At 40.6% G+C, this 17,117-nt stretch overlaps 1 protein-coding gene across 1 annotated transcript in view; it reads left to right on the forward strand.

The window, feature by feature from the left end:
* Positions 1 to 17,117, forward strand: part of nup58 (nucleoporin 58) — a 64,371-nt gene that overhangs the window by 39,772 nt on the left and 7,482 nt on the right. The window contains exons 13-14 of the mRNA XM_069891440.1: positions 9,030 to 9,228; positions 12,355 to 12,453. Coding sequence (XP_069747541.1) covers positions 9,030 to 9,228; positions 12,355 to 12,453 — 298 coding nt within the window. The remainder of the gene's footprint in view (positions 1 to 9,029; positions 9,229 to 12,354; positions 12,454 to 17,117) is intronic.

Genomic DNA, 17,117 nt, shown 5'->3' on the forward strand with positions numbered 1-17,117 from the left:
TTGCAGGAGTGTCCATTTTCGGCCCGTGCTCTTGTTGCTTTTCACCTGCAGACTCTGGTATGGGAATGAGATGTTGGCGATTCCATGTCAGTATCCCATGTGGTCCACTAATCATGTACAACCGTGGGCTGTGGTGCATGGAAGTTACTGTACTTTGCTGTCTTGCATCAGAGATCCACACCTCATCTCCTGGTGCCAGCTTTTCCAGGCTGCTTGTTCTGTGTCTCTCGTTATACTATTTTGTATTCTTACACCTCTTCTCCCTCTCCTCGTTCTGGAGTTGAAGCAGGTCTGGGAGTTCTGGCTGCAATCTCTCTGGAAGAGTTGGTAGAGTCATGCAAAGGCGACATCCCATTAGCAATTGGGCTGAAAGTAGCTGTTGTTCAGTGATGTGGCACGGTAAGGGTCTTTTGCTTTCTTGAGTAGGTTTTTCATTGTTTGTACTGCTCGCTCTGCCTCGTCATTGCTTTGTGGATACTTAGGGCTACTGGTCACATGCTTGAACCCGTAATCCGCTGCGAAGGCTTTCATGTTTTGTCGAGAGAATTGTGGACCGTTGTTGCTTACTAACTTCTCTGGATTTTAAATGAATAATTACATCAGTAGTTCATGTCAGGCTGAGTTGTGCTATTTCTATTAATCTAGAGAAATAGTCCATCACTAATAAGTATGTGTTCTCTCCAAGAGTGAATAAGTCTGCGCCAAGTTTTTGCCATGGCCTGTCAGGGAATTTACTTGGCATCAGTTCTCTTATGTTTGTTCTTTCCTGGATGCACTCTCTGCATCTCAAGACAATCTCACTTATTTGATTACTCAGACCTGCCCACCACCACACTGTTTGTTTGGCACATTCTCGGCACTTTACACCCCCCTGTTGGCCCTCGTGTATTTTCTGGAGTACTTGTTCCACATGTTAGCTGGAATAACTAATCTTGTAGTCCATTGTGCACACACAGAACACCCCTCTCTTGCCAGTAGTGTTTGACTGGTCCTTGTAACTGGTTTCTGTCTGGCCAGCCTCCAATGCAGTATTTCATGACCTGCGTGCACACACTGTCAGTGCATAGTTGCTCTCGGAGCTCTGTCAGGTATCTGTCGCTTGTTGGGAGGTTTTCCATTACCATCTCGAAGTAAATATTGGTATCTTCCATGAGGTATTTGCCAGCACTCGTGGTTCTGTCTTGTATGGGGAGTGAGAGAGTGTATCCACAGTTGTGAGGTTCTTATCAGGTCTGTGTGAGATCGTGTATGAGTATCTCATCAACCTCATCCTGAACGTCCTTATCCATGGTAGCAGCGAATCCAGCACTTGCCCACCTAGCAGACTCACAAGTGGTTTGTAGTCCGTCTCCAACTCAACTGTAGCCCCAAAATAAAATCGTTGAATCTCTCACAAGCCCAAGTCAGTGCTAATGCCTCTTTTTCCAGTTGCGCGTACTGTGGCTCTGTTTCTGTTAGCGATCTGGAAACATAAGTGACCGGTGATCAATTGTCTCCATCCTTCTGTAGCAATACTGCTCCCAATCCATATGAAGTGTCAGCTGATATTTTCAGTTGCCTATTTGGATTATACAACTGAAGTACCAGTGTGGATGGTAGCTCACGCTCGAGGTTACTAAATGTCCTGTGTTGCTCATGTCCTGTGTTGCTCATGTCCCCAGCTTCACTGGTTTTTCTTGGACAACAGGTCTCTCAATGGCTTGTCCTTTTCACCCAGGTTTGGTGAACTTCCATAGTTGGTTCACCATACTGAGGAAACTTCTGAGCTCACTAATATTTATCAGCTCCTTCGTGTCTTGCACAGCTCTTGTCTTGTCTGGGTCTGGTCTCATGCTGTCTGCTGAGATGATATACCCCAGAAATTTCTCCTGCCTCCTTCCAAAGTCACACTTCACTGTGTTGAGAGTGACGCCCTGCCTTTTCTGCTCGTTTTAGGACTGTGTGGAACCTCACATCATGTTGGTCCTTCGTGGTCCCCCAAATGAGGATATCGTCCATGTGGCAGACAACTCCTCCCAACCTGTGGTAACCCCTGTCACCATTCTGTTCTGGAAGTGCTCGGGGGCAGAGGAGATACCAAAGGGTAGGCGGTTGAAATAGTAACACCCAAATGGCGTGATAAATGTCGTGTAGAGAGATGATTCTTTGCACAAAGGAATTTGCCAAATTCCCATGTTCATGTTCAACTTGATAAAATATTGTGCACCAGTGAGCATGCCTCAGGTTTGATCCACTGGAGGAAATATAAACTTTTCTCTGCACACTGATCCATTTGAGGGTGTCAAGTCCACACAAATGCGGACATCTTCTTTATTATTTTTCAGTGCTTCCACCATGCTGCAACACCACTTTATAGGCTCCTCTATGTGGCTGATAACTCCAAGCTCCTCCATTCTTCCAAGCTCTCTCTTCAGTTTGCCCATGAGCGGCAATGGGACCCTTTGAAGTACCTTTAATGAAAATGGTTTCACAACAGGCTGAAGCTGGTCTGCTCAACAGCACCGTCTGTAAGTCTCTCACCACGCACACTTCTCCTGTGTGCTCCTCTCTAGATTTGAGAATGTTTCTTTTGCCGATCCCAGGACCATCAATTAAACACCCCCCACCACCCCCCCACCCACCCGCCAGACCAAAGAGTGGTTTCTGTGTTTTTCCTAGCTTGCTGTCTCCTGCTTTTGACCACCTGCTCAGGAATGGCTGTAATATTGGCCCCTGTGTCGATTTTGAAGGTCATTTTGCTGCCTCCTATATTAATGGCTCCTCGCCTGATGCTATTTCCCTGAGGAACAATCTGTCCATGTCCTCCACTACCTCATTCACCATGTGGGTTGACCTACAGACCTTTCCGTAGTGTCCTCATTTGCTGCAGTTGTGGCATTCTGCACTCCTGGTTGAGCATTGAAATGGAACCATAGTTTTCCAGACTTGGGGCATGTCTTGCGTTCTACTTTGCTCTGCGTTATTGTTTGAACTTTTTGCTGTCCTGGCGTCTGCCCTTTACCTTTAAACTTCTGCTGTCTTCTTCTCTTAAGCTGCACTGTATCTGCTGCTAGTTGCTTGCACACATTTCTTGCAAATCAGTTGGCTGCTGCTTTATCGCCTTTGACTGTCGAGCCATTGTGACTGCTTTCATGAGGGCGAGGTCTTTTTCGAGTTGCATCCTCTCCGACAGTGATGAATCTCTTAGGCCCACTACTAGACTGTCGTGTAAAAGTTCGTCATGCAGATCCCTATATTCTCAGTTCTCTGCCAATGCGTATAAGGCTGTAATGAACATGTCTACTGTTTCTGCAGGCTGTTGCACTCTTGTTAAATTTCGCCTGTTTGTAAATTACATTCTTCTTAGGCACAAAATAACAATCAAACCCTCTCCGTACTGCATCAGACTGCTGCCGCTGCACGCCTGTTAAGTCTAGGCCCCATAGCACATCGTAAGCCTCGTCCCCCTTACAGTATTCCAGCGTATTCACCTGGTTAGCTTCAGAGGAATTATTTAAATTATTTGCCAGTCTGAAGCGCTTGAATCTCTTTATCCACTTCTCCCACTCCTGTGGCTTTGAGAAGTCGAAGGGTTCTGGAAGTTTTATTATGAAATTCACCATTGGAGGAGCTGCCACTCCCAATCGGGGTGCCTCTACATGTTCAGGCCCGTCCTCCATCTTAGCTCACCTCTTTCACTTTTATTCTTTCACAGCCTGTCTTTGGCTCAAAGCTCCACTTCTGACGCCATGTCGTGTTGGGTTCAGACATGCTCGTTATAAAAATGACCTTGAGCCTGGACCCACATTTATGGCTTGTTTTATTTTACCATCTTCTTTCTTTGGCTTGGCTTCGCGGACGAAGATTTATGGAGGGGGTAAAAAGTCCACGTCAGCTGCAGGCTCGTTTGTGGCTGACAAGTCCGATGCGGGACAGGCAGACACGATTGCAGCGGTTGCAAGGGAAAATTGGTTGGTTGGGGTTGGGTGTTGGGTTTTTCCTCCTTTGCCTTTTGTCAGTGAGGTGGGCTCTGCGGTCTTCTTCAAAGGAGGTTGCTGCCCGCCAAACTGTGAGGCGCCAAGATGCACGGTTTGAGGCGTTATCAGCCCACTGGCGGTGGTCAATGTGGCAGGCACCAAGAGATTTCGTAGGCAGTCCTTGTACCTTTTCTTTGGTGCACCTCTGTCACGGTGGCCAGTGGAGAGCTCGCCATATAACACGATCTTGGGAAGGCGATGGTCCTCCATTCTGGAGACGTGACCCACCCAGCGCAGCTGGATCTTCAGCAGCGTGGACTCGATGCTGTCGACCTCTGCCATCTCGAGTACTTCGACGTTAGGGATGAAAGCGCTCCAATGGATGTTGAGGATGGAGCGGAGACAACGCTGGTGGAAGCGTTCTAGGAGCCGTAGGTGGTGCCGGTAGAGGACCCATGATTCGGAGCCGAACAGGAGTGTGGGTATGACAACGGCTCTGTATACGCTTATCTTTGTGAGGTTTTTCAGTTGGTTGTTTTTCCAGACTCTTTTGTGTAGTCTTCCAAAGGCGCTATTTGCCTTGGCGAGTCTGTTGTCTATCTCATTGTCGATCCTTGCATCTGATGAAATGGTGCAGCCGAGATAGGTAAACTGGTTGACCGTTTTGAGTTTTGTGTGCCCGATGGAGATGTGGGGGGGCTGGTAGTCATGGTGGGGAGCTGGCTGATGGAGGACCTCAGTTTTCTTCAGGCTGACTTCCAGGCCAAACATTTTGGCAGTTTCCGCAAAGCAGGACGTCAAGCGCTGAAGAGCTGGCTCTGAATGGGCAACTAAAGCGGCATCATCTGCAAAGAGTAGTTCACGGACAAGTTTCTCTTGTGTCTTGGTGTGAGCTTGCAGGCGCCTCAGATTGAAGAGACTGCCATCCGTGCGGTACCGGATGTAAACAGCGTCTTCATTGTTGGGGTCTTTCATGGCTTGGTTCAGCATCATGCTGAAGAAGATTGAAAAGAGGGTTGGTGCGAGAACACAGCCTTGCTTCACGCCATTGTTAATGGAGAAGGGTTCAGAGAGCTCATTGCTGTATCTGACCCGACCTTGTTGGTTTTCGTGCAGTTGGATAATCATGTTGAGGAACTTTGGGGGACATCCGATGCGCTCTAGTATTTGCCAATATAAGGCAATCGAACAACTGAAAAGTGGCAAAGCAGCAGGTATGGATGGAATCCCCCCAGAAGTCTGGAAGGCTGGCGGCAAAACTCTGCATGCCAAACTGCATGAGTTTTTCAAGCTTTGTTGGGACCAAGGTAAACTGCCTCAGGATCTTCGTGATGCCACCATCATCACCCTGTACAAAAACAAAGGCGAGAAATCAGACTGCTCAAACTACAGGGGAATCACGTTGCTCTCCATTGCAGGCAAAATCTTCGCTAGGATTCTACTAAATAGAATAATACCTAGTGTCGCCGAGAATATTCTCCCAGAATCACAGTGCGGCTTTCGCGCAAACAGAGGAACCACTGACATGGTCTTTGCCCTCAGACAGCTCCAAGAAAAGTGCAGAGAACAAAACAAAGGACTCTACATCACCTTTGTTGACCTCACCAAAGCCTTCGACACCGTGAGCAGGAAAGGGCTATTTTACCATACACTTAGTGAATATCTACATGCGCAGTCTTTTTCCCTGCTAGTCCTCAGCCTCTCTCTCTCTAAGATGTGGAAGTCCCAGCCCATGACATGATCGGCCTGCTTGATGTCCCACCAATAGTATTACATCACAAAACCTATCAATCTCTGCTTTAAATATACCCAATACTGGCCTCCACTTCCATCTGTGACAATGAATTCCACAGATTCACCAAATTTCTGCTTTTCTCTGTTCTAAAAGAATCTCCTTTTATTCTGAGGCGGTGTCCTCTGGTCCTAGGCTCTTCCATTACTGGAAACATTTTCTCTCCATACACTCTTTCTGGCCTTTCAATACCTGGTAGGTTTGAATGAGATTTCTCCCATCCCCCCCATCTTTCTAAACTGTAGTGAACACAGGCCCATCGCCAGCAAATGGCTCCTTAAATGTTAACCCTCTCATCCCCAGGATCATTCTCATACAAGTCCTCTGGACCCTTTCTAATGCCAGCACCTCCTTGTATATGGGGCTTGTAGCTGCTCACAATCCTCCAATTGCAGTTTGATCAAAGCCTTCTAAAACCTCAACATTACATCCTTGCTTTTATATTCTAATCCTCTCATAATGAATACTAACATTGCATTTGCCTTCCTTACTACCAACTATAGACTTTCAAGTTAATCTTTGGGGAATCTTGCAATAGGACTTTGGACTTCACTTTCTGCATTCTCTCCCCATTTAGAAAATCGTTTACTTTATTCTTTCTACCAAAGTGCATGACCGTACACTACCCTACACTGTATTCTATCTCCCACTTCTTTGCCCATTCTCCCAATCTATCCAAGTCCCCCTGCAGACTCACTGCTTTCCACTCCTCCACCATATCATCTACAAATTTGGTTATAAAGCCACGAATTCCATCACACTAATCATTAACATAAAACATGAAAAGTAAAGGTCCCAACACCAACTCCTGTGGCACACAGACAGCCAGAAAAGACCTCTTTTTGCCTTCTGCCAGTCAGCCATCTTTTTATCCATGTTACTAACCTTCCCATAATACCATGGGCTCCTTTCTTGTTTAGCGGCCTCATGCAGCACCTTGTCAAAGGCCTTCTGAAAATCGAAGTAAACAACATTCACTGACTCTCCTTTGTCTGTCCTGCTTGTTACGTCTTGAAAAAAATTCCAATGGATTTGTCAGGCCAGATCTTCCTTGAAGGAAACCCTACTGTCTGGTCTAATTTATCTTGTGCTTTCAAGTACACCCAAAACCTCAATCTATTTCCTGTTTTTTGCCTATCGCCCTTCTTAAAGAGTAGAGTGACGTTTGTAATTTTCCTGTCCTTTGGGACCAATCCCAACTCTAGCAATTCTTGAAAGATCACTGCTAATGTGTTCACACATTTTAAAAAAAAGCAACATTCTGAAAACTTTCCTGTGAGCATTTCCTTCTTATCTCAAAATAGGTGCCAAATATTTTAAATAGTCCTTGAATTAAAGGAGGAAAGTAAGAAGGGTCAGCAAACACAGATTTAAAATGGTTGCCAGCAATCTTCAAGGTAGCAAGCAATCAAAACATTGATGTGTGTAAAGTGGCGTAAGTAGGGGGAGAAAGAGAGTGGTGTAGGATTAGGAAGGAGTAGAGAGGGAGTAAAATGAATAGAATAAGGAATCTTCTTTGGCTTGGCTTCGCGGACGAAGATTTATGGAGGAGGTAAAAAGTCCACGTCAGCTGCAGGCTCGTTTGTGGCTGACAAGTCCGATGCGGAATAGAAAGTCTTTAAAAGCACAATATACCATCATTATCAGAGACAAAGCAATTTCATTAAAATAGTTGGTTCTTCACTTTGCATGAAATAAGTCAGTTTCCACTCAACAAAGTACGTGTCCAACACTCCAACCAGTCCTCACCCATTTTAAGAATGACCTGACTATCCCATTTCTGCTGTAGTAGAATCTTAAACTCTCTTCTTTCTGAGTTTTGTAGCATTTAATTTAATGTATTTTAAATTTAATTTTTAATTTAGACATACAGCGCGGTAACAGGCCCTTTTGGCCCGTGCTGCCCATTACACCCAATTGATCTTCAACCCTGGTATGTTTTGAACAATGGGAGGAAACCGGAGCACCTGGTGGAAACCCACGCTGACGGAGAACATACAGACCCCTTACAGCAGCGCTGGATTCGAACTGCCACCCCTCTGTCCTGACTCTCTCCACTTTGCTGCCTATCTCGTTATTCCTTTTTCATTAAACATAAAATAGGATCGCACAGGAACAGGCCACTTGGTTCATGATGTCTGTGCTGAATGTGATGCCAAATTAAACCAAGTCTTCTGCCTAGACATGATCCATACACCTCCATCCCTATATATTCATGTGTCTATCTAACAACTCTTAAACATACTATCCTATCTCCTTCCACCACTGTTCCTGGCAGTCTGTTCCAAGCACCTGCCATTCTTTTTTTTAAGAAAACTTTCCTTGCACATCTTTTAAATTGCTTCCCCCTCGCTTTCATGCATGCCTCTACTATTTGATGACTTTACTGTGGGGAAAACATTCTGGCTGTCTACGCGATCCATGCCTCTCAAAATTTATAAACTTCTATCAGGTGTCCCCTCAGCCTCTGCTTCAGAGAAATCACCTACTCTCCTTTCTTTACTCCTATTTCCTTTTTTGTATCTTTGGGTCATACTGTATTTCTCCTCTATTGCCATCTTGTTTATCGGTATACTATTCCCTGTGCCATTCATTTCCAAACTCACTTTTCCTCTCAACTTTCTTCCCCCTGCACCTTCAGCCTCTGCTCGATATGTTGGCACAGTCTAGTCTTGACTAAAAACATGCACCCTCACAGAAGATCCACTGAAATGTAAATAATAATGCTTCATGGATAAGTTGTATGTAGATTTGTTCTTCAAATTGCTAAATTTGCAGTCTCCTCTGCCTTTTAAGGAAAACCATTCAAAGACTGGCATCTATCCACTGATGGAAAGTAAAACCTCAGTCTTCTGGAAATTTTCTGAAGTTGTCTGCAGAAATAATGATATTATAGGAATGATTAATAAATTAAATCGTGCTAACAGCATATGTAAAATGAGTAAGAATTCAGGCAAGATAGAGGAAGGATGAAATTAAGCACTCAAATGTTTATGTATAGATAGCTGATTTGTTAGTACAAAATTTGCAGATTGATCAAAATGGCTTGATTGGAATTGAACAAATGTTCTAGCATGGTGCAAAAGTGATATAGATAACATTTTTGACTGTATGTCTGCAACTTCATGGTAATTGAAGGAGTTATTGTTTCCCATGGGTTAAAAGCATTTAACAATTTTTATAAGCATTGCACTAAAATTTGTTCTAACTTGTTTTTTTTAGCTGTTTTGTCTAGTATCATTTGTGACTCTGCATAATGAAATTACCATTTTTTTCTTCAGATTCTAAGAGAGCAGTATCTTGGCTACCGTAAGACATACTTTGGTGATACAACTGATGTCTTTGAAGCAAGGCGTGCTGAAACTAAGAAGTGGCAAAATGCTCCACGTGTCACAACTGGGCCAACTCCCTTCAGCATACCAAATGCAGCGGCAGTTGCCATGGCTGCAACATTAACACAGCAGCAACAGCCTGCTACAGGTCTGAATGTCTTCAAGTTATAGATGAATAGTGCTGAGACAAGTATCTGGTTACATTGATACAAACTATAGTATACACATATATTTCTCTTTTATTTGTCTTCCTTAATGCATCTGTCGTCTTACTGCTGTATTAGAAAGCAACCAAGACTTTCTTGTACCTTTTTGTCATTTTTTAAATTACTGGCACCTGCATACAAAGAATACTAATTCATGGTTATACGGGATATACAGAGCAATAATCTTAAATCTGTAAGATTCCTAATTTCTTAAATTGGTAATTCAGAAAATGTGAAATGATTTTTTTTAAAAGATATATATATATATACACTATAATAAAGGTGACTAAGAATATAGGTAGAAGTGACCTTGTGAGGCTTTGAATGTTGTTGAATCACAAAATTCTGATGATAACTTGCAGAAAATGTTAAATATTGGTTAAAATTTATATGTTTTTGTTCTTAAAAATGTTAAAATATAAAGAAGGTTTGGGTAAATGGGTGAATTTCAGGTGCACATAACTCTAAAAACTGTTTTGGGTGAGATGTTGCTTTGATTAACCTACAGATAATAACTACTGAAGGATGATAGATATATCATATCCATTATGCAGTGAGGTATTACGTTCTTCATTTAATCATGGAAAACAGTATTGTATAATACATTGGTGTAACAAAATGCACTGCAAGAAACTGATTTTGCTAAGGTTCCCCATTCCTGGTCTATCACTTTTTCTATAAAAATATCTTTTGAAGAAATCATTCAATCCAAGTTATCTGTTTTTTAAAAACTCCCCTAACAACTTTGATAATTTGTGGTATGCCATGGCAGATCAGATGCACATATTCTATTATATCAGTTGCAGACTAGATTAATGGGAATTTTAAAATGACTTGCTTCTTGTTTGAATTAAATACCCCTTACTAACCAATAGCAATTTTTGGTTGCTATTCCAAATTGAGACAGGATGCTAGGGGTAGAAAAATTATTTTATAATTGAAGTTTCAGGTATACAATTAAAGTACCTTGATATTTTTATGAAGGTCTAAAAGTGAAGTTTACATGAAGAAAATTCAACCATATTAATGTGATCAATTTTTAATGGATAAATTTAACACAAAGTAAATTGTTTACAAAAGGTGATAAAGGAGTAGTTAATCAGTATTAGCAAGCTGGAACTTTCTTGTACTTGCTCCATAATATTTTATTTAACGTATTCAAGAGCAGAATTTAAAATGTGTATCTAATTTGCTAATCTCAGTTGCAAAACATTTCTGTTTTGTACAGTGAATATTTATTGATGGCTTACCTCCTACCCTTACCAAACCAGCATAACTGGTTCCAGTTAGGAGGTGTAAATTCAAAATTAATTACATTTTAAACAAATTTGAAAAATGTCAGAGTATTTGCTATTATTAATCAAGGTTAATAGAGTTGTAAACAATTAAGTAAATTAATGTTTGTAAGCTATTCACAAAATGCTAGAAAACTGTGCAGGTAAGTTTTTGCACATCTCATGCTATATTTTATCAGTATAAAACATTCTTTCTAGGTTTGCTTTCTGAAAAAGCAGCAATAGAATTGTTCCACTGAAAACGATTGCCAACAAAATGTTACTACTTCATTGTATTATTCCAAACGCACTACACAATGCTACTTTTAGTATACACAAAGCTACTTTCAATATACACAAATGCGCGGTGCCGCAGTTGCCTTCTTTTCAAACACTAGATTACAACACTAGTTTGATTATGAAATCTATCTTTGTAAACTATATATTATATAATACTGCATTATCTGTAAAACTCATGTTACAGTCATTTATGTATCTGTCTCTTCTCATTGTTCTTTGAAATCTATGATTAAAAAGGGACAGTGCCAATTGGCCTACATGGGCTGAATTTTTGAATTGTGGAAATTATCACATACAGTATATTCAAAATTTTCTACTTAATAAATATTCCAACTATTAAAAATTTGAACTTCTAGATACTAGCATTCCTTATACATGTCTTTGAAAGTTGAGAGCATATTTTTTTAAGTTTGCCTTTAGTTGTGTAAGAATTGTGGAAATTTTGAAATGGAGCTTACGTAGGTACACAAAATGGTACTGTCTCTCTTCAGGATTTGCTCAGATGTTTTCTGGCAATTCTTTTGGCATAATTATAATTCCTTGCTTCTCTACACCTTCCATCTTTCCTTTTGACAATTTAAGTCTTGTAGAACATCAGACTACCAAAAGCAATATTATGTTCTACCGTGAAGCAGGGCAAAATAAGTAGTGTGTTTGAACTGTGAAAGTATGGATGTGTTTAACCTACATTTGAAGTGTAAATTCAGTGGTGCCTTTTTAAAACTGCACAGGCAAAGAAATTCACTTCTGGTTGTAACTGCCTTTAGAACTTGGATGATTTATTCCCTCCTTTTATTTAAAACGTTGCCTAATATCAAACTGTAGTGCACTAAAATCAAGAATATAGCAGTTATGCATTAACAAAAATGAAAATTTAATTGTTGTGTTGACCTGTAACTGAGATGTTTCAAAACTAAACAATAAATTGAGACATGAAAGATTTTACTGTCTTCTTATGTATTTTTGTTCTTGAAGTATTCCTAAACTGTCTGATATTCAAGCATAATGTACATATAAAGTTTAAATGTAAGACCAGAGCTTTGTTGCAGGATTAAAGCTATTTGCTGACTTTTAAAAAGCAATGTTTGAGACATATTATGCTGGATATACACACTACAGGGTGAACACATATTGTGAAACGTAAGAAAATAGGTGACCAAAATAAATGTAAACGGAGGACTTGGTGTGATTCCCTCTGTATTTCTTCAGTGTTCTTCAATTACTGAGTAGATCAATTGGCAAAAATAAATCTTGAAAAATTAAGCAGCTTATCCATTTATTTGATTTTAGTTTGTTGAACTGGATTCTAACTTGTTTGGATTTTTTTTTTTTTTAAAGCCTGAACACATACATTTGATATTTTTGTACATTATTTCAAGATGAGCAGAAGTAAAAATCTCATATTGGAGAGTCATTTTACAAAATGTATATTTACACTTATTTTGAAGTGTAATGAATATTTTGTCTTTTTTTTCTCAATTATCTCTGTATCAGGACCACAGCCAGCCTTGGGAGTTAACTTTGGAGCACCATTCATCTCAGGTATTGGCACTGGCTTGCAGTCAAGTGGCTTAGGTTCTTCAACACTTGGAGGTACCGTTTTATTTAAAAAAACTTTTTTATATCTAAGTTTTCATTTTAATGATTTATAAATAGTTTTCAGATGCAGTAGGTTAATTAAAGAGACACCTCTAAAACAAATCCAAATATAAATACAAGCTCTTTCCCTAATCAAAATTTCCTAATGTTAAGGTTTAATATTTTAAATGCTCTTCACCTATAACCTATAGTACAATTCCGATTATCCAAAATGGTCGGGATAAACATTTTTTTCAAAGAACCGGTCATTTTTTTTAAAGCAGCCCAGTAGCAACAGCAAGTCATTTGTAACAATGTTTAAACAGCAACAAACAACAAGGTAAAAGGCTTTTTAAGCATTAAAATAATGTTTCATTCTCACCAAAAAAAAATGCTGGCCACTGCCATTCACCGACACTTCCCCACCGAACCCACAATCGTGCCAGGAGCTTGAGATCCGTTGCTGGGAGCCCGAGATCCGTGGTCAGTTCAGATCTGGAAATTTTTCGGATCAATGAGAATTTCGATTATCCTTGAGGATTTTGAAGAATCCGATTTTTGGATAATCGGAGTTGTACTGTATATGAAAGATATGTGTTTGTTATTATATTGACTTAAGCATTCCAAACATTGAAAATTTAGCAAATATGTATTCTTCCAACCCCAGAATTTTTGGTATGATCTTATTTTAAAACTATTAAAACATCTTGAGCCTTAAGGATTGTTTTTGATGTTTCAGCGAAATTGACTGGTAATTTTTCCTCTTTAATATGCATGTTAAAACTTGCATATTTTAACACTAATGTGGCATCTCAATTTACAACATTTTATGCATTTTTTCCACGACTTAATTTCCCAGTTATGAGACAAGTTGACATTTCTTTTCCAATTGCTTTATGTTCACCACCAGCCCTCATATTCATTCTCTCTCTCTCTCTCTCTCTTCCTGCATTCATGTAGATACTAGAAACAATGATTCAAAAATCCCTATAATTCAGTCTCTTGTTTGCTTGGTAATGTTTGTTGTGATCCTGACCACTCATCAGGACCCTGGTTCCTGCATTCCCTTCAGTCTTTTTGGGATCGCTGGAAATGTTCTATTTCAAAAACTCCACAGTCAACCATTTACCAAAGTCTCTAACCCTCAAGATTAACAGAGTTTTACTGCATCTTCATCAGAAAATCTTGTACATTGTAACAATAGCACAATATTGTGAATGCTGGAAATTAGAACTAAAAGAAGCTGCTGGAAATACTAACAGGTCAGGTGCCATTCATGTTTCTTAATCAGAATGTGACAAATGTAGAGTTAAAACAAGCTTTAAAAATGAAGGAAAGTACAAGTTAGAAGGTCTGGGATATTTGACAAGGGAAAATTTAATACATGATGAAAATCAAATCAAAGGACCTATAAATAGCAGAACCCGTTATCTGAAATTGCTGACCACAAGGCTATAATGTGCTATGATGGAATGGGTGTTCTTTGTCAACCTTTAGTTTCATTGGAGCAGGAGGCTGAGTACAGAGATGAGTCAGGGAATGTAACTGACCGACAACTAGATAAGCAAGTTAAAGAAGATTACATCATAAATACCAAACATAATATGCTAATTTAAAATGGGTATGAATAAATTATTCTTTTATATGGTAACTGTGTAGGGCCTGGATAATGGAAAGGAAAAGATAAAAAGGAAGAAGTTCTGTTTCCTGGCAAAGGAATGATCCACAGATAGGGAGATGGCATTGGTGAAAAAGCTAATCGAGGCATTTTGGGGAGGTAGGCAAATGTATTTGGTGGTATTAGGCTGTGCACTCTTCGAGCCTATACTGCCATTCGGCAATATCATGACAGATCCATACCATTGACATTTTCCTGCATTATTCCCACATCACTTCATTCTCTTAATATATAGAAATCCAATAGATCACTGTTTGAAATGCCTTGATCAATGAATCTCACTGCCATCAGGTGTACTGAATCCCCAAAATTTAACCACCCTAGAAATGAAAACATTCCTCCTTGTTTCAATTCCAGAGAGCTTGCTTATTATTCTGAGACTGAATCTTGATTTGTGACTCCTCAGTCAGGAAAACTGTACTTTCTAATCACAAGTCCTGTAAGAATTTGATATGTTATAAACTCTAGAGAATGCAGATCTCGGCTACTCGATCTCTCCCTATACTACAAACCTTCCATCCAAGGAAACGGTTGTCTCCAGCAAAAAAATTTTTTTCCAAAGGCAAGCAAAAAAAATACAATAATATCACCAAGGCCCTACATAATTACAAAAACATCTTTGCTCCTCTACTCAAGTATTCTTGTAATAAAAACTAGTATATCATTTGCATTTGTTATTGGCTACACTTGCATTTTGGCTTTCAGTCCTTGCACCTTTCTCAATCTCTCAGCATTTTAAACAGTACTCTGTTTTTCTGATGCACCCCTCATGCTCTGGCCACTTATTCAACTTATCCTGTTGAAGTCTTTATATCCTCATTACTGAAATGGTAGAGGATGGATAGTCTTGAATATGGAAAGTAAAGTCCAGAGCAATCCTTTTGTGATTCTTGGCATGAAGCAACTAGGTCAGGGCAAGGGTATGAGAGGTGGAAACTATTTCTTTGAGAATATTATCAATGATGGTGGAAGGAAGTCAATGAGGAAATGGAATGACATCCAATAAAGTGATATGGACTGAAAATGGGTAAAGCGATGCGGAGGAACTGGGAGTAAATTCTGGAGTCCTTACTCGAAATGAGGCAAGGCGGTCAAGATGGCTGTGGGAATCAATTGGCTTGTGGTGCTCGGTTAAGGGCTGACTAAATTGATAGATGCTTAATGAACACCAAGGGCAAGGCGAGCCAAAGGGCTAGTTTTGGGGTTTGAATCCTCAAGCAAAATATAGTCAGAGATGGACTGGATGAGATTTAAACAAATGAGTGTAAATTGACAAGTTGATAATATTTTTCATTTTATAGTTTGAAAAGGATTCTGCATTCATTATTGTCCATGTACATAGAACATAGACCAGTACAGCATAGGAACAGGCCCTTCGGACTAAGTGACTACACCAAACACAATGGCCACTTTAAACTAAGACTTTGCTGCTTGCACCTCCTTCTTTGCATCACCTCCCAGGACAAGGTCTTCCATTCTAGATCATCCAAGATGTCCTCCTTCAAAAAATATGTGGTTTCCCCTCAATTACCATAAACTTGGCCCATACCCATATATCCCCCTTCACCCCCAGACATAACTAAGACAGATTTCCCTTGTACTCGCCTACCACCCCATCAGCCTCCACATCCAACATATCATCCTCTGCAATTTCTGCCACCTACAACTTGATCCCTCCACCAGACACCACTTACCTTCTCCCTCCTCGACTTCCTCATCCTGTCATTCCTTCCCATCAACTGCACCCTTGTTACCTCCCCCTGCAACCTCTGGAAATGCTACACTTACATTAACACCTCTTCCCTCAAAACCATTCAGGGCCCCAAACAGTCCTTCCAACTGAAATAACACTTCACTTGTGAATCTGCAGGGCTCATCCACTGTATCCCGTGTTCCCGTTGTGGCCTCCTCTACATTGGAGAGACTGGGAGATCGCTTCATTAAACACCTTTGCTCAAAGCTATAATAGAGGGGATCACCCAATTGCAACCATTTCAATTCCTCACCCCATTACCATGCCAACATGTGTGTTCATGGTCCATGCACTACCAAATTGAAACCACCTGTAAGTTATCAGAATAATACCTCGTATTCTGTCTGAGTACCCTCAAACCATGTGGCATTAATGTCAATTGGGCCTGCCTCCACCCCCACTGTCTTTCCTACAGCTCTGCATTCACAGAGTTACCACCCAGCCCCCTGATCAATTCTCAGTTTTTCTCTCCTCCCCTCCTATCCCTGTCCACCTATGGCATCTTGGCTGTTTATCTATGCTTCTCCCTCTGCCCTCCCCCCCATCTTTTTATTCAGGTGCCTGTCTGCTTTTTTGCTCATACCTTGATGAAGGACTCAATATATATTGGTTATATATCTTTGCCTCCTATGGACACTGCGGAATCTGCTGAGTTTCTTCAGCGCTTTTGAGCATTAACTTGCTTGCACCTAATCCCTGCATATTCATGTGTATATCTAGAAGCCTTTCAAATGTTACTATCACACCTGCTTCCACTGCTACTCCTGGCAACCCACTATTATTTTTTTTTAAATTGCCCCTCACATCTACTTTAACTCCCCCACCCCCTTAAACATTAAATGCGAATTAAACAAGAAAGTCTGCAGATGATAGGGCCAAGTACAATACACAAGCATGTTGGAGAAACTCAGCAGGTCACGCAGCATCCAGGACATAAAAGGGTAACTGACGTTTCTGGCCTGAGCCCTTCATCAGGTATGAGAAAATTTGACCATAAGATGTAGGGGCAGAATTAGACCATTCAGCCTATTGTGTCTGCACTTCCAATCAAATGACTGATATATTTTTCCTCTCAACCCAATTCTCCTGCCTTCTCTCCATGACCTTGACATCTTTACTAACAAAAAACCCATCAGCCTATGTTTGAAATCTACCCAATGACTTGGCCTCCACAACTATCTGTGGCAACAAATTACATAGATTCATCGCCCTCTGACTGAAAGAAATTTCTCCTATTCTGAGGCTCTG

Source organism: Narcine bancroftii, chromosome 7 (assembly GCF_036971445.1).
Source record: "Narcine bancroftii isolate sNarBan1 chromosome 7, sNarBan1.hap1, whole genome shotgun sequence".
In the NCBI taxonomy this organism is placed as follows: domain Eukaryota; kingdom Metazoa; phylum Chordata; class Chondrichthyes; order Torpediniformes; family Narcinidae; genus Narcine; species Narcine bancroftii.